This window comes from Scyliorhinus torazame, chromosome 8, assembly GCF_047496885.1.
Source record: "Scyliorhinus torazame isolate Kashiwa2021f chromosome 8, sScyTor2.1, whole genome shotgun sequence".
Taxonomy (NCBI): Eukaryota; Metazoa; Chordata; class Chondrichthyes; order Carcharhiniformes; family Scyliorhinidae; genus Scyliorhinus; species Scyliorhinus torazame.
In genome coordinates, this window is record NC_092714.1 from 116,478,027 (window position 1) to 116,501,364 (window position 23,338).

The 23,338-nt window shown below is 43.7% G+C and overlaps 1 protein-coding gene across 6 annotated transcripts in view; it reads left to right on the forward strand.

Annotated features, from left to right (window-relative positions):
- LOC140428064 (MSL complex subunit 3-like) overlaps positions 1–23,338 on the forward strand; it is a 65,572-nt gene that overhangs the window by 28,648 nt on the left and 13,586 nt on the right. For all 6 annotated transcript variants that reach the window (XM_072514075.1, XM_072514074.1, XM_072514076.1 and 3 more), the window contains 6 exons: positions 1,283–1,443; positions 2,100–2,255; positions 4,514–4,779; positions 6,010–6,110; positions 13,612–13,711; positions 14,925–15,009. In XM_072514075.1, coding sequence (XP_072370176.1) covers positions 1,283–1,443; positions 2,100–2,255; positions 4,514–4,779; positions 6,010–6,110; positions 13,612–13,711; positions 14,925–15,009 — 869 coding nt within the window. The remainder of the gene's footprint in view (positions 1–1,282; positions 1,444–2,099; positions 2,256–4,513; positions 4,780–6,009; positions 6,111–13,611; positions 13,712–14,924; positions 15,010–23,338) is intronic.

Below are 23,338 nucleotides of genomic sequence, written 5' to 3' on the forward strand. Positions count from 1 at the left end.
GTAAGGGGTCACTGTCTCAGCATTCGGAGTGGGCCATTTAGGACTGAGATGAGGAAACATTTTTTCACTAAGGTGGTTCACGAAGAGAATTACCTATGTAATTCTCTTCCACAGTAGGTTGTGGAGGCCAAATCATTGACTATATTTAAGAAGGAAATAGATTTATAGACATGAAAGGCATTAAGAGGTATGGGGAGAGAGTAGGAGTATAGCTTTGAGGTAGAGAATCAGCCATGATCATGTTAAATGGTAGAACCGAGTGGCCGATTGACCTATTCCTGGCCCTATTTTCTGTGTTTATATGTCAACACATTGTGCATTCTTTATCATGTGAGTTGGACATGAACCCAAAGCATTTAAATCTTCTGCAGCCTGTAAAGTGCTCCATCTTTCTGTAGCTTATGTAGACTAAAAACTTTAGACGAAAAATTACCTTTGTCACATTGTGGAGCATCTCAAATTGCCTCCCAAATTTACTAGTTTTTGATTGGATTGAGCTGAAGCATAGACAAATGTAGCACCAATTCTGTGATAAGTGTCCCTCAAAGAGAGAAAAAATCACCAGTGATTGCTTTTCTTGATAATGATGAAACATAATTTTGTTTCATGTAACATGCATTGCTATTAATGCAATTATTACACGAGGGAGAAGTCTAACTTGTAAGCCACCTCATGACAGGAAAATTCACAGTTCTAAGTAAGTTTTGACAGTTGTGACAACTATTACAGTTGTTACAATAACAGCCTTAACGATTGGTGTAATTTTGAAACAAAAACAGAAAATACTGGACAATCTCAGCAGGTCTGACAGCATCGGTGGAGAGAGAAGGGAGCTAACGTTTTGAGTCTGGATGACTCTCCGCTTTGTCAAAGAGTCATCCATAATTGAAATGTTAGCTCCCTTTTCTCTCCACAGATGTTGTCAGACCTGCTGAGATTATCCAGTATTTTCTGTTTTTGTTTCAGATTCCAGCATCCACAGTAATTTGCTTTTATCTTCAGGTGTAATTTTGAATTCAGGTGATCGTGTAATAAGGGTGATCACAGTCCTCTGATATACATCTTTCGATTTTCATTGACTTCATATTTTCTTCCATGCTAATTTGGAGTCAACAGTTATTATCTGAATATTTTAATTGGTATATTGTATTATTGTTTGTTCTCATTACTTTATGACATTTCCGGGTTGTAAATTTCTTCAATTAGCCTTTAAATTTTCAAATGCTTATAATTTAAAAAACCTGCAGTTCAATGTAAAAAATTTGGATGATTTGTTTTTCAGTTGGTGAAGCTCCCGTGCCAGACGAACATTATCAATATTTTGGAATCCTATGTGAAACATTTTGCAATTAATGCAGCCTTTTCAGCCAATGAAAGATCTCGACATCATCAAAGTAATTCGCAGATTCCAATGAATCCTCATTATATTCCACCTGAGAAGAAGTAAGTCTGCCTAATGCCTTTCGGAAATAGGAAAAGATATTGGCCAGCAGCAAACAAAAGGTGCTAGCCATTCATTCTGCTTACACCTGTCCACAGACTTCCTGTGGACTATTGCACTGGAACTTGCAGTGTTTAGAAGTACAAAAGTGTGAAGTGCCCTCTACAGGGGATTGGGGACCTGTGCAAACAGGATACGAATCCAATCAAATTGAAGAATCCTTACCGAGACATGCAGAATCTGAACAGTTTTTTTAAAAATTGGCAACAATGAGTAAAATCTGATAGAAGGAGACTTTGCATTTGTAAAAAATAAATTTCAGTGCCAGTGAAATTATTTGGTAGTTCTTGAATCTGATCACGCCATTAAAATTCATTTTCAGTTGAATGGACAAGCCCTAACTTTCTGGCCTGTTACATGGTTATCGGGTAAATACCCCCAGTTTCTCTCCCGTCATGTATTTCAAAACTACGTCTCCCTTCAAGATACTGTTAGAGTGAAGCACCTTGGAGGGTACGGCTAGAAGCTGATGTCTGAATTCAGTTCTTAATAATATTAAAAGCTGATTGCTTCACCATTTTTTACTGCAAAATTTGGATCCATTAAATAAACCAATACTACTTGAGTAATTAAATACTTTATCCTTATTTTTCTGCAGTGTTGAGCTTTGTAAAGAAATGGTGGATGGTTTAAGAATTACGTTTGATTTTACACTACCCATGATTTTGCTCTACCAGTATGAACACGCTCAGTTCAAGAAGGTTACTTCATCTAAATTCTTTATTCCAATCAAGGAAACATTGCCACATGTTCGGTAAGTTCCCATTTGCCTAAGGATATGAGATTATCAAAAGTCATGTCAGTGGGGAAACTTAAAACTTAATGTCCATGCTCTTTTCAAGGCTGATTTTAATAAATTACCTTTGTACCTATATCAAAGTAAGATATTTATATTCCAAGGACTCATAAGTAAAATGTACATATGTATTACAGAAAAAAGATATTTTTATAGGACCAGTTAATCTAATTATCATAGAATTTGCAGTGCAGGAGGAAGCCATTCAGCCCATCGAGTCTGCACCGGCCCTTGGAAGAAACATCCTACTTAAGCCAATGCCTCTACGCTATTCCAGTAATCCCACCTAACCTTTGGACACTTAAGGGGCAATTTAGCATGACCAAGCCACCTAACCTGCACATCTTTAGACCGTGGGAGGAAACCGGAGCACCCGGAGGAAACCCACGCAGATATGGGGAGAAAGTGCAAACACCACACAGACAGTTATCCGAGGTCAGAATTAAACCAAGGTCCCTGAAGCTATGAGGCAGCAGTGCTAACTACCGTGCCACCGTGGTGGTGTTGACTTTCACGTGGTGATGTTTCCATGTGTCTGCTGCCCTTGTCCTTCTAAATGTTGGCAGTTGTGCGTTTGGAAAATGCCATCTAAAAGGTCTTGGTGAACTCCTGCAGTGCATCTTGTCAATGGTACACGCTATTGCCACTGTTCACCCGTGGTGAAAGGAATGAATGTTTGTGGATATGTTGCCAACTGGGCTGCTTTGTCCTGGGTTGAGTGTTGTTGCAGTTGAGCTCATTCAGGCAAGTGGAGAATATTTTATCACGTTTGTGCCTTTTAAGTGGTGGACAGACTTTCGGGAGTCAGGAAGTGAGTTACTCGCTGCAGGATTCCTAGCCTCTAACCTTGTCTTTTAGACACAGGATAGCCGAGTTCAGTTCCTGGACAATGGTAATCCCCAGAATGTTGATAGTGGGGAATTCAGCAATAATAATGATATTGAATGCTAAGGTGTGATGGTTAGATTCCATCCTGTTGGAGATGGTCATTGCCTGGCAGTTGTGTGGTGCGGACTTGCCACTTGTTAGCCCGATCCTAACTATTGTCCAGGTTTTGTTGCATTTAGTCATTGGTTGCTTCATATCTGAGGAGTCCTCAATGGTGCAGATCATTGATGAAGTAGCAGAAGATGGTTGGGCCTAGGGCACTATCCTGAGGAACTCCTGCAATGATATCCTGGATCTGCGATAATTGACCTCCAACAACCACAACCATCTCAGAACTATAAAACTCTGACAGAGCAGAAGGAGGCCATTCGGCCCATTGAGTCAGCACCAAACCTCAAAGAGCACCCTATCTAGGCTCACCCTCCCTATCCCCGTAACTCCATTATCCCACCTCACCTTTGGACGCTAAGGGGCAGTTTAGCATGGCCAGTCCACCTAATCTGCACATCTTTGGACTGCAGGAGGAAACCAGAACACCTGGAGGAAACCCATGCAAACACGGGGAGAAAGGGCAAACTCCACACAGACAATCACTCGAGGCCAGAATTTAATCTGGGTCCCTGGCACTGTGAGGCAGTGGTGCCAACCGCCGTGCCGCCCTTTTCCTCCCGACTTCCCATTGTAACATTCCCGCCGCTTTCAGGGGAGAGGGTCAGAAATCAGCTGTTTCTTCCTGTCCCGGTGAAGCCTGTGTGAAGGAGTTGTGTGAAGGAAACCCCCCAGATGCTGCCATTTCTGTCCAACTCATTATTTATCCAGAATAAAACTATTTGAAAATGGGAAGCAGTTAAAAGACTTTTCACTGTCAATGGAGAATGTGTCATCAGGGTAAATAATTAACTATTAAATTCCCACGTTCCCCTTGGAAACAAATCACTCGCTCACATTCTCGATCCCAGCCTATCCCAACTCCCGTTCCCAGTGCTTCTTTTGTGCTAGATATGACTCCAACCAACGAAGACCCCCTCCCCCCCAACCCCGATTCCCATTGACATAATTCCAGCATTAGAGCAACAGTACTTTAAAACCTACTTGTCTTTAAAACTTAAGGTGTTACTTGGTGGGGTGATTAACTGGGAAACCTCCAGAAAATTGTCCAGCTTACTTTGAGACTCCGAACGAGGATCATTGTCGACTTTGGGAATTTTAGTTTTGCTTATGTGCGTCCATTCTCAGCATAACTTATGGTGTACTACTAAGTCTGTTCATGTTGGTATTTACCAAGGTATTGCACTTATTTAAGTGTTTACTCTATTTCCTTACTTAAGAGTTCAAAAGGAGCATTCACCAAGTCCTCCTCCTCTTCTGAACCCATCAACACCCCAATCCACAGACAGCCAGCCCTTGTCAGGCGACCCTGCAACACCAAAGCGACGAAAGATTGATCCTGAATCTGTTCAGTCGTTGAGGCGATCTACACGGCATGCATCAGGCTGTGACAGACTATCTGAAAGCAGTGCTTCTCCCCAGTCAAAGCGCCGGTTTTATGAATCTGCTGCCCAAATGCCCAGACTACTTTTACACTTGGAAAAAAGTAGGTATTTAACACTTTTGTTGTAACTTCGTGATCTTAATTGAAAAGAAGCATTTTCCAAATTGCACATTCTGACATTCTTGTTGTGATGATCACAGATCACCTTTAGAATTGTCAGATATTTATTGTTGGAGATAAGTAGCGATGTAGAAACCATTAATAATGGAAAACTATTTGCATGACAATAGTTTCAAAGTGCACCTATGTAGTGACTTCAGTTAGCATTTCAGGTTGGGCTAAGTATACAAGAATGGATGGAGTTAATTAGTTCATGTCCTGCCAACTCTCGGACCCAAATTCAAATTCAGTTCAGCCTGATTGAATTAAAGTCTTCCTTGAATGCTTTAGTGTCCTATAAATTTTGGGTGTTTAGTTGCAGCTGGACACTCCTCTTGCCCTCGACTGTCAATTTCATTCAGAAGCCTTGTGAGAAAAGTGAGATCAGATCATTGTATTACTTCACCATATCTTCAGGCTTGTTGAATAATTTAGTATTCTAATTGCTTGCTTATTACTGCTCCACAATGACTGCCAGATCACTTCTCTATTAGCTATTTCCACACTGCCAATGATATATTTGTGAAATTTATTTCTCCAACAACTGTAACTTCATTGCAATGTTATGTTAGCCTAGTTGTGACCCTAATAAATATTATTATTATAGGTAGTACCTTAAATGTATCCAAATTGAATTTGATCTGGGACCAAATTGCCCAATTGAATACTCCTTTTGTAGGTTTCCAAGTGCTTTGTCCAGTTCAATAGTCCTCTTTGTGAACTTGACCACAGACTCAATGGGCCGAAAGGCCTTTTCTGCACTGTATTTTTTTGTGAAATGGGTTCCTGTATCTTCGCCATTAGTATAAATTACGTCTAGTAGGGCCTCAGCCAGATGCCTGGGAAATACTAACATGGAAAATTTTACTTGAAGGAAATAATCAATATCTTTTTTTTGTGATGAATGCATATGTCAAATTCTGTTTCCATTTCATGAAGTTTAAATGATGTTCTTCAATATTATGGAGATTGGATTATGTGATTTTCTGCTCATTTTTCTTGAGGGAAAACCAGTGAATGTGAATATAAATGGCACATTTAGGTTTTTTTTAAGCTGTTAAGGCACTTAATTGTGCTTGATAGTAACCCCTCATGCTTTCTCCATTTATTTGGTAACTGTTTAAAATGAAAGTTAATATTTGTTTAATTCAAATGCATTTTTTTACTTTGAAGAAACACCTGTTCATAGTGGCTCCTCCTCTCCTGTCACCCTGACACCTAGTAAAGAAGGAGCTGCAGTGTTTGATCGCAGAAGGAGCAATGAATTGAATGAGGTACGAGTTTCTAACCTCTTTGTGGGCTCAGTACGTGTGAATATTATTTTAAAACACTTGTACGAGTTTTTAACTTGCCATTCTCTTGATGTGGACCATATATTTTCTTCCAAAGAAGCAATCCATCCTTTAATAAAATGCCGTCGCTGCAAATCAACAATTTATACTGGGATGCAGAGATAATGAGAAACATCCAAAGTTTGTTATTTTATGTTCCGTCTGTATTTGACATTCCTACAAACTCTATTGCATAATGGGTTAAAAGTGAGAACTGCTGCACAAGAACACTCATTTCAAAGTGGAGGGAGGCTTGCCTCTCAAAACCTTTGAGTGTGCAGTTGGATAGCATGGCCCACTAGCACGACTCGGCACAGGAATCATTACTGAAAAGGGGAGGGAACTTGGAAGATGGAGGGGACCATGCAGAATATTCCGGAGTCTGGTCTGAAATGATATATGGTTCTGCAGCCAATAGTGGAATGGAGCGAAGGCTGTGGGGGGGGGAAGTCTCAAAAAGAGTTCAGAGTCAGAAGTGTTCGTGAAAATAGGAATGAATGAGGTTGTACACGTAAGGAGGGGCAAAGACATGGAGTGATTTATAGGTTGGGATAAGAATTTTGAAATTGATTCATGGAAAGTTTTCAGGAAGCCTCTGGAGGTTGGGCAGCACAGCAGTGAAAAGGGAAATGGGACTAAATGTTGGATTGAATATTATAGCTCAACCTGCCATAATTCTGAAAATTAGATTTTATTTGTAGTACTATGATGTATTGTAGCAAGCGATCTGCTAAATTTGTTTTTATGGTTTATCGATATTTTCGGAAGATGTACTGTGGATCAATGGCATAATTTCTAGAATCCAAAGAAAAAATGCTGGAAAATCTCAGCAGGCCTGGCAGCATCTGTAGGGAGAGAAAAGAGCTAACATTTCGAGTCCAGGTGACCCTTTGTCAAAGCTATAAGACAGAGAAAGTGGGAAATTTCTAGGATGACAGCTTTAGTTGTTTTTTGTATTGGAGATTTTACATTAACCTCGGGTCAAATTACAATTTCCAAATTAATCTTTTTCAAAATTCTGTAGAATGAATGTGAAGTAACAAAATGGAAGAGATTCTGAAAATCTCTGAAGTCATGGTTCAGTTACTTTATAAAGAAGACAGACTACTTCAGTGACAGGACAACTTTGAAAACTTTAGTGTAAACTACACTACGAATTTGTTTTTGGGATTCTACATATTTAACACACAATTGTTTGGGAGAAGATGCCTATTAAGAAGATGTATCAGTTCATTTGGTTGAAAATTCAGTAGAAATTGGTCTATCAGTTAGTCCAAGAATACAAAGAGAATTGAAAATGTATTTTACATGTCATTAATTCCCCTATAATGTGTACAAATTTCCAAGACCGTTTGTGACAATAAATATGTATTGTATTTCAATTTTGAAAGAGAATCCTGTAAAATATTTTACATATGTTTAATGCATCAACAGATCAATTAAATTATCCATCTGCTTTATTCAACAGATAATCAGTTCTGCAAATATATGAAAATGTGTAAATATGTATATACCACACTAGGTTATAATCCATCATCCATCACGCTAATCCTCAGCAGCATACATTGACTCCCAGCCCCTCAACCTCTTAAATTTAAAATCTTCTCATCCCAGTGTTTAAATCCTTTCAAAATCTCTTCACTGGCTCTGTTACACCCTCAAAAACCTTCCATCTCCATCCTCAAACTCTGTGTCCCACTGCTTCTGGATTCCCTACATCCCCTCTCCCATCACCCCACAGTCACCACTCGTGGCTGTGCCTTTGGTAATCTTTGAGAGTTTCTCCCCCTTCCAACACCACCACAACCCTGGAGATCTCTCTGCGCCTTCACCTCTCTTTAAAACCTAACTCTAACCTCACTTTTCAGCCTTTGGTCACATCGCTGAACTGTCAACTTTCCTGTCTGACTTATGCCCCTTGGGTTCTTTTTCTACATTAAGGATGTTGTAGAAATGCTTATCATAGATGTTATATGTTTCTTTCTAAAAATGACTCCCCAAGTTTCAAATGGATCAATAGAGGACAGAAACAAACTAAAATTGAATAAAGGGGCATATGGAATAATGGATATGATGAAAAATAAGAGCATATATGAGAAAAGAAAGAAAGAACATCCCTTCTTGGTTCCCATGTTAGCTGATATTGTGACCAGTGTCTTCCTCTCAGGTACTGTACTTACTCTCCTTCGAATCTGACATTGTGACTCCACTCCTCAAAACAAAAACTCTTTTTTTGCATCCCTTTCCTTTTCAAAGTTCTGGAATGGATTGTTGCCTTCCAAATCCATGCCCACCTTTCCTTGTTTGAATCCCTTCAATCCTCTTCGCACTACTGAAACAGCTCATCAAAGTCACAAGTGACATCTGATGTGACTGTGAGAAAGCTATACTATTCCCCCCTCATCTTTCTCGACCTAGCACAGCACAATAACCAAGTGGTTATCACTACTGCCTCAAGGCACAGAGAACCGGGTTCGACACCAGTCCTGGGTCACTGTCCGTGTGGTGTTTGCACATTCTTCCCGTGTCTGCTTGGGTCTCACGCCCACAACCCAAAAGATGTGCAGAGTTGGTGAATTAGCCGTGCTAAATTGTCCCTTAACTGGAAAAACAATAATTGGGTATTCTAAATTTATTTATAAAAAGAAAAATATATCTTTCTCTACCTGTCTGAAGCCTTTGACATATTCTCTTCGCCATCCAACTCCAAAGATACTTATTATCCAGCTGGGTGGAATTGCGAACACTTGCTTCCATTCTTATTCACATAATTATAGCCAGAGATTCACATGCTGTGGCTTCTCTTCCCTCTCTTATATAATTACCTCTAATGTCCCCCAAGGATCAATCCATCCTTTGCTCCTCCTATTTCAACATGCTTCCCCTCTGCAATGATGTATAGAAACACAGAAAGTCAATTTCTATGCTGTCATGCCCAGTGAAGGTGTGTTTTATTCATAACGTTACTGGACTACATTCAGTATATAATTTTCTGGAACTATCTTTTATTCAAAAATTTACACTAATATGGTGGCTAAGATAATTGCCAAGGGTCAGGTGACTTTGCTATTATCTCGAGCCTCCGGAAAGTTCCAAATTGAATGATTTTGGATGGGGACCTCTGAAAAGACATAACCAAACAAAGCCCATCTGTGAAATTTACTCCTACTTATTGTTTGTGGTTTACTCAAAACTCAATGTCAATAGACTTTCAGACTTAAGAGACAGCTGCCGTTATCTATTGCCCATTGTGTAGCAGTGGCTTTGGATTGCTGCACCATTCTTGGTGGACAATAGCAATTGATCATGTGACCAAAATTGTCTTCCGATAAAGAGTTTTATTATCCCAACAATGAGGGAGAAACTACTCAAGAACAACATCAGCAGCAGCCAAAAGCGGCAAAATCCATGCCATTTTAATAATCTGAAGGCTGTTGTATCTTAAATGTATCTGCAGCCTGTTCCTTTTTCAAAGTCCACCAGCATACCCTGGTAAGAAAGCTAAAAGTGGCTCACTTTGTAACCTACTGAACATCCATCTCTTCAAGGGAATCCTGCAATATTGACAGAGAGGTATAAGGAGTAAATTCCAGAGTTTAGGGCCTTGGCAACTACAGCCGTCAATGGTGGAGCAATTAAAATCAGGGATTCTCAAGTGGCCAGAATTTGATGAGCTGAGGTATTTGAAAACTCTTGGGGCAGGAGGAAATTGCAGAGACAGGGAGAGGCATAGTTATGGAGGGACTTGAAAATAAAGATAACAATTTTTAAATGGAGACGTTAATTGTCCTAAAGCCAATGTAGGACAGCAAGCACAAAGTTGATGCGCGAACAAGGCTTGACACAAGTAAGGGGCGACATTCTCCGACCCCCTGCCGGGTTGGAGAATCGCCGGGGGCTGGCGTGAATCCCGCCCCCGCCGGTTGCCGAAGTCTCCGGCACCGGATATTCGGCGGGGGCGGGAATCGCACCGCGCTGGTTGGCGGCCCCCCCCCGCTCGATTCTCCGGCCCAAATGGGCCGAAGTCCCGCCGATAAATTGCCTGTCCCGCCGGCGTAAATTAAATCATCTACCTTACCGGCGGGACAAGGCGGCGCGGATGAGCTCCGGGGTCCAGGGGGGGTTCGCGGGGCGATCTGGCCCCGGGGGGTGCCCCTACGGTGGCCTGGCCCACGATCCCCGGGCGGGCCTGTGCCGTGGGGGCACTCTTTCCCTTCCGCCTCCGCCACGGTCTCCACCATGGCGGAGGTGGAAGAGACTCCCTCCACTGCGCATGCGTGGGAAACTCAGCGGCCGCTGACGCTCCCGCGCATGTGCCGCCCGGAGATGTCATTTCCGCGCCAGCTGGCGGGGCAACAAAGGCCGTTTCCGCCAGCTGGCGGGGCGGAAATTCCTCCGGCGTCGGCCTAGCCCCTCAATGTTGGGGCTCGGCCCCCAAAGATGCGGAGCATTCCGCACCTTTGGGGCGGCGCGATGCCCGTCTGATTGGCGCCATTTTGGGCGCCAGTCGGCGGACATCGCGCCGTTTCCGGAGAATTTCGCAGAAGAGCACCGACAACAGAGTTTTAGATGACCTGAAGTTTACAGAGGGTAAAACACGAGAGACCAGCGAGGCGTGCTTTGGAATAATCAAGTCAAAAGGTGACAAAGGCATGGATGAGGATTTCAGCAGCTGATGAGCTGCGGTGATGTTACAGACATGGAGATGTGGTTGAAAGCTCATCTTAGAGTGATATGTGATATCTAGGTTGCAGACAGCAAAGTTCAGCCTCAGATAGTTCAAGCGGGAGAATGGAGTTCGGAGTTGGGGACTGAAGATTTAGGACTTCAGTTGTCCCAATATTTGGAAGGAATTCTTGCTCTATGTCGGACAGACAGTCTGATACTTTAGCAATTGTGCCGTTGTCAAGAGAAGTAGTGGGAATCGTCAGTGTACACATGGAAACTGGTGTGTTATTGGGTGATGTCGCCATGGGGTAGTATATCAATCAGAAACTACTGTGGTCGAGGACTCCAGAAGTCATGGTTTTGGAGTGAGAAGAGAAGCCACTTTAATTGATATTTTGGCTATGATTAGAGATCAGAATGGACCCAGGCACATGTAATCCCACCCACTTGGAAGGCACTGGCGAGGCTTTGGAGGAGGATGATGTTCCAAAAGAGTTCAAGGAAAGGTGGGCACAGATTTAGGAGCCGAGTACATGTTTCAGAACTTTGGAGAGGAAAGGGAGGTTGGTGGCAGTAGTTTTCAAAGACAGTGGGCTCAAACATTTTTTTTAGCAGAGGTGTGAATTAAAGACTGAGGGACAGTACTGTAGAGAGCGAACAGGTAACCCCATTAGCTAATTTGGGGACCAGGAAGGGAAGTTGTGTGGTCTACAGTTTAGTGGGAATAGGATCATGAGAGTACGAGGTGGACCTCATGCATAAAATAAGTTCAGAGTGAGCATAAAGGGATACAGAGAAAATGGAGAAAGATGCAAGGTCAGGGCTCGGCAGGGGAATCTTTAGAATAAACTTGAAGTCATCCTAAGCTCTGCCACCCATGTTGTAACTCACACCCATTACCCCTGTGCCAACCAACATCAGTTTCCCATTAAGCAATGCCCCAATTGTAGAATTTTTGTCCTTACTTTCAAATCCCTCTGAGGCATCACCCTTCCGAATCTCTTTGATGTCTTCCATCTTTACAACCCTCTGAGATACCTGCATTACTTCAATACTTGCCTCTAAAGCATCCTCGATTTTAATCGCTCCACCCCTCTCTCCTCCTTTTGGAAGCTCCTACTTCTTTGACCAAGCTTTTGGTCGTCTGCCCAAATATCTCCTGAGGTTTGGTGCCAGATTCTGTTTGGTAATGCTCCTGCGAAGTGCAAGTTGTTGTTAAAAGGGTTAGAAAGGAAGAATGGAGTCTGATGAGGGAATTCAAAAAATATACTATTCTGCAAATATATAAGCAAAAAGGGAATTGGGATTCTGAGGTGCGGCTCCTGAGACAAATGGATATTGATTTAGTAAAGGATAAATGGACTTTGAGCATAGTTAACAACTACTTTCCTTCAGGGTTTGCTAAAAGATAACAATGTCGAGAAGGAGGTAAACTTTGAAATTGATTAGAAATGGAACAAGATAATTCTCACTTTTCTTTTATTTATTAAGATAAAGGGGATGAAATTGCTGATACTTTTTGGCATACAATAGAGGAAACCCGAGGAATTTTATTGCCAGACTGTTAAAAGTGGATGAGCACCCAAGGACTGGAGAATGGCCAATGTGATAATCATTTTCAAAAAGAGAAGCATGGTGAACATCCATATTCACAGTTCAGTTAATTAACATCTGTGACAGGGAACATGTTGACATGTTTTTTAAAAAAAATGAGTTTGCCAAATATAAAGATAAGAAAAGCATTAGAAGCCGCCAACAGGATCACGTTTACCATACCTGATAAGAGTTCTTGAAAGAATGGTCAGTCTAACGGTGAAGATAATGCAGCACATGTAGTGCACTGGGCATTTTGAGAAATCCTTTGATAAGGTGCCACATAGCAGACTACGAAAGGATTAACAATATAGAAGTAAGGGATTAGCAATGTAAATTAAACACTGGTTGGAAGGGATGCAAGAAAACTTTAGCTCAATTTCTCAGAGTAGTTCGAAGTGGATTGTGGTGTTCAGTAAGGTTTTATTCTGTGACTTTCTATTCACTCTGCCCTTCAATGATTTGGATACAGGGCAAGTGAGAATGAATGTGTCCAGATTTGCAGATTCCACTAAAATAAAGGGTTAAGTGAGTAATTTGGAGGGCCAAGGAAATGGCAAGATGCCCTTTTTCTATTTTGGAACTTCCATGTAATTTTATATTTTAAAATTCCTTTTTTAAACTTGAGAAATGTACAGGATAGAAAACATTTCTTAGTATTAGCATAAACTGGGCCTGTCCTTAATAAAGTGTAATCGTGATAGTTTAAACAAAATGGGTGGGATTTGCCGACCAACCCACCGCGTGATTTTTGGCGAAGGAGGCAGCCCGCTAGCGGGATTTACCGACCCCGTCGTTGTCAACGAGACTTCCCAGTCACTGCGCTCCTTGATGCCGGGAAACCCGTGTGCCGGCATGGGACTGGAATATCCCACCGGCGTGTACAGCCAGTAGATCGCGCCCCATACATTTCACTTAAATGCATTTTTGCAAAAACAGTTGAGACCTGAAGTTTGATTCTAGGGTAGATCTGGCAGTTGACCAATGTATTAAGATTCAGCAAACTGAATCTTGAGCATGTCTAATTAGATTGAGAAGCATTTAAGTATAAAATATAATAATGTTGGATTAGGAATCCAGGAATAGATTGGAATTGGCTTTGATCTGTTGAAATATTCTTGCACTGACTACTTTAATAGTGAACATATGTCACTGAAAACTGACTTTTGTGTTGGTTTAACAGGTTTTGTCTTGGAAAATGATGCCAGATAATTATCCATTGATTGAACATCCTCCAGCACCCTCGTATATCTATGGAGCTCAGCATCTTTTGCGACTGTTTGGTAAGTTTTTGTGCATTTTTATTTTCAGTGGAAGAAACTGGAAGTGTAAAGAGGAAATTATAAGAATTAAGTAGATGCCATCTAATATGGGTTAAATGGAAACCGATTAAAAATCTGAATATCAAGTGACTTTTCAATCTCGGTAAGGAATTTCTAAAAATGGCAGGTAAACCTTCAATCATACCATATTTTGCAATGTAATGGGGAAACAGCAAGGAGTAAAATTAATTCAATAGGCCTTTCAAAGAGCTTGTACAGGCATGATATTTTGAATGGTCGCCAGCTTTGCAGTATGATTTTACAATGTACCTGGTAAATATTTTAATTAATTTAATTGGTTTTGAATATTCATCCTAAAGATATCTGTAAGAGCTAACCATTGTTTGCTGTATAGAAATATGAAATTATGTTGCATGAAACATTCTGCTCTTATTTATGGATGGAAGTCCTAAAAATTGCAAGAGTGACAGAACTGCATTATGATATGCAGTCTTGAATATGTTTCTGTAGATATGTGACCCCGAAAGTATGTATGACGAAGTTGAAAATCTATTTATAACTAAGCTTAGGTGCCTGGTAAAATATTAAGATTGAATTTTGCGTCACCTTTTAATACAAATTTAACCCTATATATTAGAATTCTGAATTTGCAATGTTGTAACAGGAGTTTGTTTGCAATGCTGAGGTGTGTCAATGTTTGCAGTAGAATCAGAGGGAGGTGACAGGAATTCTGGTGCTGACCTTGGATAGTGGCCAAGTTTCATCAGGTGATCAGCCGACAAACTAGTCAGAAAATAATTATAGTCTGGCGCTGATTATTGAACACCCATTATGTTGGGGGCTCCAGGGGATGGCTGGGGTTGGAATTCACTTTGCCGGGTAAACAATATAAATCCACCATCGAATGCAAGAAGAAAACTGAAACCCAATATAATTTTGATTTGGGAAGAATATAGAATAAATACAGATTTGCATCTTAAATAGATACTGCAAATACATATTGGGATGTGCAGGGGAAAGTACAGTAAATAACTGAAAAGAGATTTTGGTCATTTGCTCTTCAAGTTTGAAAAAAGAAAACAAATGGCATCAAGAATATGGTCACACACTTTATTACCAAGGTATAAAAGGGATGATGAAAGAAGCTTCAAAAGGATCACGTATAAGTTTTTTAAAATGGAATTGCATTTTACTTTTATCGATTTTCTTGCAGTGAAGCTACCAGAGCTGTTGGGAAAGATGCAAATTACTGACCGGAATTTGAAAGTCTTGGTAAAGCACCTTGCACTGTTCCTTAGGTAAGAAGTTAAAATGTATTCATGGAATTAGCTGCAGTGGGTTGCGAATTGGCTAAAGTTATTGCTAAAATAATGTTCTCGGTTGTATTCACAGGGCATTGTAAAATAAAGCATATAACTTGACCTTGTGGAAGGAGAAGTGGTGGCGTAATGGTATTGTCACTGGATTAGTAATCCAGAGACTCAAGGTCATGATCCGGGGACCCGGGACTCAATAAAATATCTGGAATTAAAAACATCTAATAATGGCCATGAACCATTGCCGATTGTTGTAAAATCCAATCTGATTCACTAATGTCCTTTAGGGCAGGAAATCTGCCATCCTTATCTGGTCAGGCCTACATGTGACCCACAACAATGTGGTTGACTCTTAATTGTACTCTGAAATGGCCTAGCAAGCCACTCGATTGTCTCCAACTGCTTCAAAAACACAAAAAAGGAATGAAACCGGGCAGACCACCCGGAATCAACACAGGCACTAGAAATGACAATGGCAAACTCAGCCCTGTCGACCCTGCAATTTCCTCCTTACTAGCACCTGGTGGTTTGTGCCAAAGTTGGGAGAGTTGTCTCACAGACTAGTCAAGCAACAGCCTGACGTAGTCATACTCTCAGAATCATACCTGACAGAAAATGTCCCAGACACCACTGTCACAATTCCTGGGTATGTCCTGTCTCAACCGCAAGACAGGTCCAAGACAGCATTCGCAAAAATCTTCAGCCAGAAAGGCCAAGTGGATGATCCATCTCGGTCTCCTCGCGGGAGTCTTTAGCCAATACGATTCACTCTACGTGATATCAAGAAATGACTGAAAGAAGGGGTAGCACGGTGGCGCAGTGGTTAGCACTGCTGTCTCACGTCGCCGAGGTCCCAGGTTCGAACCCGGCTCTGGGTCACTGTCCGAGTGGAGTTTGCACATTCTCCTCGTGTTTGCGTGGGCTTCGCCCCCACAACACAAAGACGTGCAGGGTAGGTGGATTGGCCATGCTAAATTGCCCCTTAATTGCAAAAAATGAATTGGGTACTCTAAATTTATTTTAAAAAAAGAAATGACTGAAAGCACTGGATACTGCAAAGGCTATGGGCCTTGAGAATATTCCGGCAATGGCACTGAAGACTTGGGTTCCAGAACTTGCTGCACCCCTAGCCAAACTGTTCCAGTACAGCTAAAACACTGGCATCTACCTGCCAATGTGGAAACTTGCCCAGGTGTGTCCTGTATACAAGAAACAGGTCAAATCCAATCAGGTCAATTACTGCCCTATTAGTCTACTCTCCATCATCAGCAAAGTGATGGATGGACTCATCAATGGTGCTATCAAGCGGCACTTACTCAGCAATAACCTGCTTACAGACACTCAGTTTGGATTCCACCAGGGTCACTCCGCTCCTGACCTCATTACAGGCTTGGTTCGAGCATGGTCCAAAGAGCTGAATGCCAGAGGTGAGGTGAGAGTGACTGCTGTTGACATGAAGGCAGCATTTGTCCGAGTATAGCATCAAGGAGTCCAGGGAAAACTGGAGTCAATGGGAATCAGGGGGGAAACCCTCCGCTGGTTGGAATCATTCCTGACACAAAGGAAGATAGTTGCGCTGGTTGGAGGTTAATCATCTCAGCTCCAGGACATCACTGGAGGAGCTCCTCAGGGTAGTGTCCGAGGCCCAACCATCTTCAGCTGCTTCATCAATGACCTCCATCATAAGGTCAGAAGTGAAGGTGTTCGCAGGTTGCTGCACAATGTTTAGCACCATTCATGTCTTCTGATAATGAAGCAGACCATGTACAAATGCAGCAAGACCTGGACAATAACCAGGCTTGGGTGACAAGTGTTCGCGCCACACAAGTGCCAGGCAATGACCATTTCCTACAAGAGAGGAACTAACCATCGCCCCTTGACATTCAATGGCATTACCATCATTGAATCCCCCACGATCAACATCTTGGGTGTTACCATTGATCAGAAACTGAACTGGACTAGCCATTTAAAACTGTGGCTACCAGAGCAGGTCAAAGTCTAGGGATCCTACGGCGAGTAACTCACCTCCTGACCCCCAAAAGCCTGCCCACCATCTACAAGGGCACAAATCAGAAGTATTCTCCACTTGCCTGGATGAGTGCATCTCCAACAACACTCAAGAAGCTCAATACCATCCAGGACAAAGCCCGCCTGATTTATACCCCTTCCACAAACATTTAGTCCCTCCACCACCGACAAACAGTGGCGGCTGTGTGTACCATCTACAAGATGCACTGCAGGAACTCGCCAAGGTACCTTGGGACAGTACCTTCCACATCTACGACCACTAGAAGGCGAAGAGCAGCAGATACCTGGGAACCCCACCACCTGTATGTTCCGGTCAAAGTCACTCACTACTCCGACTTGGAAGTTCCTTCACTGTCGCTGGGTCAAAATCCTGGAACCCCATCCTGAACAGCACTTTGGGTGTGCCTACACCTCAGGAACTGCAGCGTTTTAAGAAGGGAACTCATCACCACAGTGTGAAGATCAACTAAAGATGGGCAATATATGCTGTCCTAACCCATGACGCCCACATACCGTCAAATGAACTAAAAAGAAATCTTCAGTTAGGCTTAAAAATATTGCATGAGATTCTCTGTCCAACGACGCCAAAATCACGAAGCATGACCAGGCGGAGAACAGCGTGTTAGCCGAATATTGCGTGGCGCCGGGCGCCACACAGAACACCATGCTCCGGTGTTTCGACAGTGGCGTGAATGTGTTCTACACCACACGCTGGTGTAAACATTTTAATCATACAGCAAACGGCATTGGCATATCACTAATGGGCCCGCCCCAGTATTCTCCGTGCCTCCAGCGATGCTCCGTCTCCACCATGAGGAATTGCCCACCGCGAGGTTCACTTGCGGTATTTAAAAGCGGGAAACAGGCGCATGCGTGCTGTCCATTCCATCTCACCGTCCTTTCCGAACATTCTGGGGTGGCGGGGGTGGGGACGGGGTCTAGGGTGGGGGAGTGGGAAGAGCGGGACCGGAGCATTTGGCCATGGCAAGCGATATGGATGTTGACATGTGGTGCAGGGTGGGGTGTGCGCGGACTGCCGGCGGGTGGGATTTGATCGCTCCCTCCGGGGAGAGGGGGGGGTGGGGTGTTGGTGCCAGGGGCACAGAGGTGGCTCACCCAGGCCGTTCTCGAGAGATCCTGCAGATTCTTCTTGCACTGCTTCACGGTCCTGGCAGTGGGGCCCATGTGCTCACGGCCTCTACCACCTGTGCTCAGGCCTGGTTTACATCCTCGGGTTGCAACCTCCTTCCCACCCTGGGGAATAGGTGTCCTGCCTTTCCTCCACGCCATCCAACAATGTCTCCAGTTCAGCATCTGCGAATCTCAGGGCTGCTCTTCGGGGTGGCATCATCTTGGCTGGAATGAGTGTGTGTGGGGAGTGGGGTGCTTATATGCGGCTGCAGCCTGTCAGGCTCTCCAGTGTCAATCTCGATCCCAGTGAATCAGACGCTGGTGTTGTATGGACTTGCACTAGTTCCACATGGCGACAGTGCTAGCGCATTAAAGCGTCCTGAATCGCTCCCGGATCAGCCCCTCTTTTGGCAACGTAGAACTCTCACAATTCAGTCCCAGCGTCAGCACTTAGTCTCTCATCAGAGAATCCTGGCCATTGTGTTTTTACCTTTGGTGACTTCACATGCAGATGATAAAGCCCCATTTAATATATCAGTTACCCATGCTCAAGGAACTGGATATACTTTAGCAAAGCACAGATTTGGACATTTAATTAAGGTTTCTTAAATAATAAAAGGATTTGTTTGGTAATGTGGACTCGTTATTGAATGGGACCATGCCTACGAATTATTTTAGTGCCTAACTAAGTCGGATGTTATTCCAAGCTGACGTGGATAATTTGTTCCCAGAAACCCGTAAAACAGTTGCCGACTTGTGCGGTGAACATTTATTGAATCAACAGAGTTGGACCCACCTCTGTTTAAGCAAAGCTGTTACCCCATTACTTAAAACCACGAAAGGAAGCCATTTCTCACAAATCTCAGTTCCTACCTATTATCTCAAAAGTATTACTTCTGTCTGGCCAGTAATGCGCAATTGTCATTCTTAATGCATTATGTAGAAAACCTATTCCTTGACTTCTGTCTGAAAGACAAGCAAATCTGAGAGGATGTTCCATTTCCTGAGAAAATTGACACTTCACCATTAAAGAAATTTGTCTGAGTTATTCTGGAATATTATCAGAGTACCAGCATGAGTTAGAACATAGAACATAGAAAAATACAGCACAGAACAGGCCCTTCGGCCCACGATGTTGTGCCGAACCTTTGTCCTAGATTAATCATAGATTATGATAGAATTTACAGTGCAGAATGAGGCCATTCGGCCCATTGAGTCCACACCGGCTCTTGGGAAGAGCGCCCTACCCAAGGTCAACACCTCCACCCAACACTAAGGGCAATTTATCATGGCCAATCCACCTAACCTGCACATCTTTGGACTGTGGGAGGAAACCGGAGCACCCGGAGGAAACCCACGCACACATGGGGAGGATGTGCAGACTCCGCACAGACAGTGACCCAAGCCGGAATCGAACCTGGGACCCTGGAGCTGTGAAGCAATTGTGCTATCCACAATGCTACCGTGCTGCCCTTAAGAACAAATTAATCTACACTATATCATTCTACCGTAATCCATGTACCTATCCAATAGCTACTTGAAGGTCCCGAATGTTTCCGACTCAACTACTTCCAAAGGCAGTGCATTCCATGACCCCACTACTCTCTGGGTAAAGAACCTACCTTGACATCCCCCCCTTTATATTCCTCCATTCACCTTAAATTTATGTCCCTTGTCATGGTTTGTTCCACCTGGGGAAAAAGTCTCTGACTGTCTCCTCTATCTATTCCCCTGATCAATTGATAAACCTCTCAAGTCGCCCCTCATCCTTCTCCGTTCTAATGAGAAAAGGCCTAGCACCCTCAACCTTTCCTCGTAAGACCTTCTCTCCATTTCAGGCAACATCCTGGTAAACCTCATTTGCACCTTTTCCAAAGCTTCCACATCCTTCCTAAAATGAGGCGACCAGAACTGTACACAGTACTCCAAATGTGGCCTTACCAAAGTTTTATACAGCTGCATCATCACCTCACGGCTCTTAAATTCAATCCCTCTGTTAATGAACGCTAGCACACCATAGGCCTTCTTCACAGCTCTATCCACTTGAGTGGCAACTTTCAAAGATGTATGAACATAGACCCCAAGATCTCTCTGCTCCTCCACATTGCCAAGAACTCTACCGTTCACCCTGTATTCCGCATTCATATTTGTCCTTCTAAAATGGACAACCTCACACTTTTCAGGGTTAAACTCCATCTGCCACTTCTCAGCCCAGCTCTCCATCCTATCTATGTCTCTTTGCAGCTGACAACGGCCCTCCTCACTATCCACAACTCCACCAATCTTCGTATCGTCTGCAAATTTACTGACCCACCCTTCAACTCCCTCATCCAAGTCATTAATGAAAATCACAAACAGCAGAGGACCCAGAACTGATCCCTGCGGTACGCCACTGGTAACTGGGATCCGGGCTGAATATTTGCCATCCACCACCACTCTCTGACTTCTATCGGTTAGCCAGTTCGTTATCCAACTGGCCAAATTTCCTACTATCCCATGCCTCCTTACTTTCTGCATAAGCCTACCATGGGGAACCTTATCAAATGCCTTACTAAAATCCATGTACACTACATCCACTGCTTTACCTTCATCCACATGCTTGGTCACCTCCTCAAAGAATTCAATAAGACTTGTAAGGCAAGACCTACCCCTCACAAATCCGTGCTGACTATCCCTAATCAAGCAGTGTCTTTCCAGATGCTCAGAAATCCTATCCTTCAGTACAGTGAGTTGTTGCCTCGTTATATCAGATATGCAAGAGCTTAGCAACTACACCTTAACATTGAGTATTAAGCAAATAGGTGCATCACAAATGGCAGTGAAGCACAACCCACTAGTTCTGCTTTCCAGACAACGTTATTTGCTGGAAATGTTCTTCTCTACTAAATTCTAAAAGTTAACTATCCTGAACGAGATTCAGTGAATTATACTCTAGATATGCAAAATCTGTGACTTCTCCCAAGTTAATTTTGTGCCCCCAGCATCTGCCTTGCTGCACATGTCTCAGCCTGCACACTTTTTACCCGTCAGTATTGAATTCACTATTTACCTGTGTGTGGAACAATTCAATGGTTCACCAACTCAAATCAAATTGAGAGCAGCAATTTCCTTAATCTTAAACCTCTTTCAGGTAAATGCATCCATGTTACAGAAGAAATAAAGTGGAATTGGGAAGGAGCGTATTAAATAGCTAAGCTGTATCTTCTGTTCTTCACTTCAGTTTGTTCAATTGTCCTTAGTTCTAGCCTTGGGAATCATGTCCCTCGCAGTGAATGCCTTGATAATCAGTAAACTTCTTATCCGCAGTTCTGTAGGGAGAGAAGAATAAGGAATCATCCCTGAGAAACTTGTGAAGTTAGCTTTAATAATAACTTAATTGTCGTCCATGGCAGTCCCTCAACTCGAGAATAACATCTAATTGGGCTCCGGAGCCTCTGCCATGGGTCTTCATGGGCGGGATTCTCCACTCCCACGCCAAAGTGGCCGCGCCGTCGTGAACGCCGTTGAGGTTCGCGACGGCGCGGAACGGCCCCGGTCCCGACCGATTCAGGCCCTGACAATGAGCGAGGATCGGGGCCGCGTCATCTACACGCGGCAGGCCTTATCGCCCGCGTAAAAGCGGAGACGCCTAGATGACGCGGCCGGCGCCGCATAACGTGGTTGTCGTCCTGTCTAAATCCGCTCCGCAAGAAGATGGGGGACGGATCTTGCGGGGCCGCGGAAGGAAGGAGGTCCTCCTTCAGAGAGGACGGCCCGACGATCGGTGGGCATCGATCGCGGCCCACCCCACATTCCATGTGAAGCCCGGTGCAGGATCCCCCCCCCCCCCGACCCCCACAGGCCGCCCCCCCAGCGTTCACGCACCGCCCACGACTGCAGCGACCAGGTGTGGACGGCGCCGGGGGGAACCCGCCGTTTTGGCCTCAGAATAGCGGGGGGGCCGGAGAATCACCATTTTGGGTGCCTCCGGCGATTCTCCGGCCTGCGGCCCGCGAAACTCGACCGGGCCGTTCCCGCCGCTTGGGAGAATCGCAGGAGGGCGTCGGACCGGCGTCCCCGGAAATTTTGGCGGCCCAGGCGATTCTCCCAATCGGCGTGGGAGTGGAGAATCGCGCCCCATGTGACTGAATAGGTGATTCTCATAATCTTTGTGCACATGGGCCAGAATATCCAGGTGGTGGGATCCAGAGTGCAGAATTTGCTTTAATTTTTTCCCTTGTCTGCTGCCATAGGCATCATCATAGGCATTTGAACTCAAAGCATGATGCAGCTTGAAGGATGAATGAGAGTGACTGCCTCTAACATCAAGGTAGCATTTGACTGAGGGTGGCGTTAAGGAGCCCAAGCGAAAATGAAAAATGGGAATGGGGTGGGGAATCTCCACTAGTTGGAGTCATACATAGCACAAAGGAAGATTGTTGTGGTTGTTGGAGGTCAGTCATCTCAATGCCTGAACATCGCTACAGGAGTTTCTCAAGGCAGTATGTTAGGTTCAGCCACCTTTAGCTGCTTCATAAATGGCCTTCCCTCCATTAAAAGATCAGAAATTGGGATGTCCACGGAAGTTTACACATTGTTCAGCACCATTCGCAACTCCACAGATATTGAAATAGTCCGTGTCCATGTGCAGCAAGACCTGGACAATATTCAGGTTTAGGCTGATGAGTGACGAGTAACATTCATGCAGCACAGTGCCAGGCAATGACCATCTCCAATAAGAATCTAACCGTCTCTCCTTGACATTCAATGGCATTACCGTCGCTGAATTCCCCCCTATCACTATATAAATACTGTGGCTGCAAGAGTAGGTCAGAGGCTGTGAATTCTGCAGGGAGTAACTCACTTGTCTATCAACTGCAAGGGACAAGTCAGAAGTGTAATGGAATGTGCTCCACTTGACTGGTTGAGTGCAGCTCCAACAACTGTCGAAAAGCTCGCCACCATCCAGCACAAAGCAGCCCACTTGATTGACACCCGATCCACCGCCTTCAATGCTCACTCCCTCCACCAGCGACGCACAGTAGCAGCAGTGTGTACCATCTATAAGATGGACTGCAGCATCTGCCTCCTTTGACAGCACCTTTCAAACCTGCGACCTCTACCACCTAGAAGGACAAGGGCAGCAGATGCTTGCGAATGTTATATTGTGCCT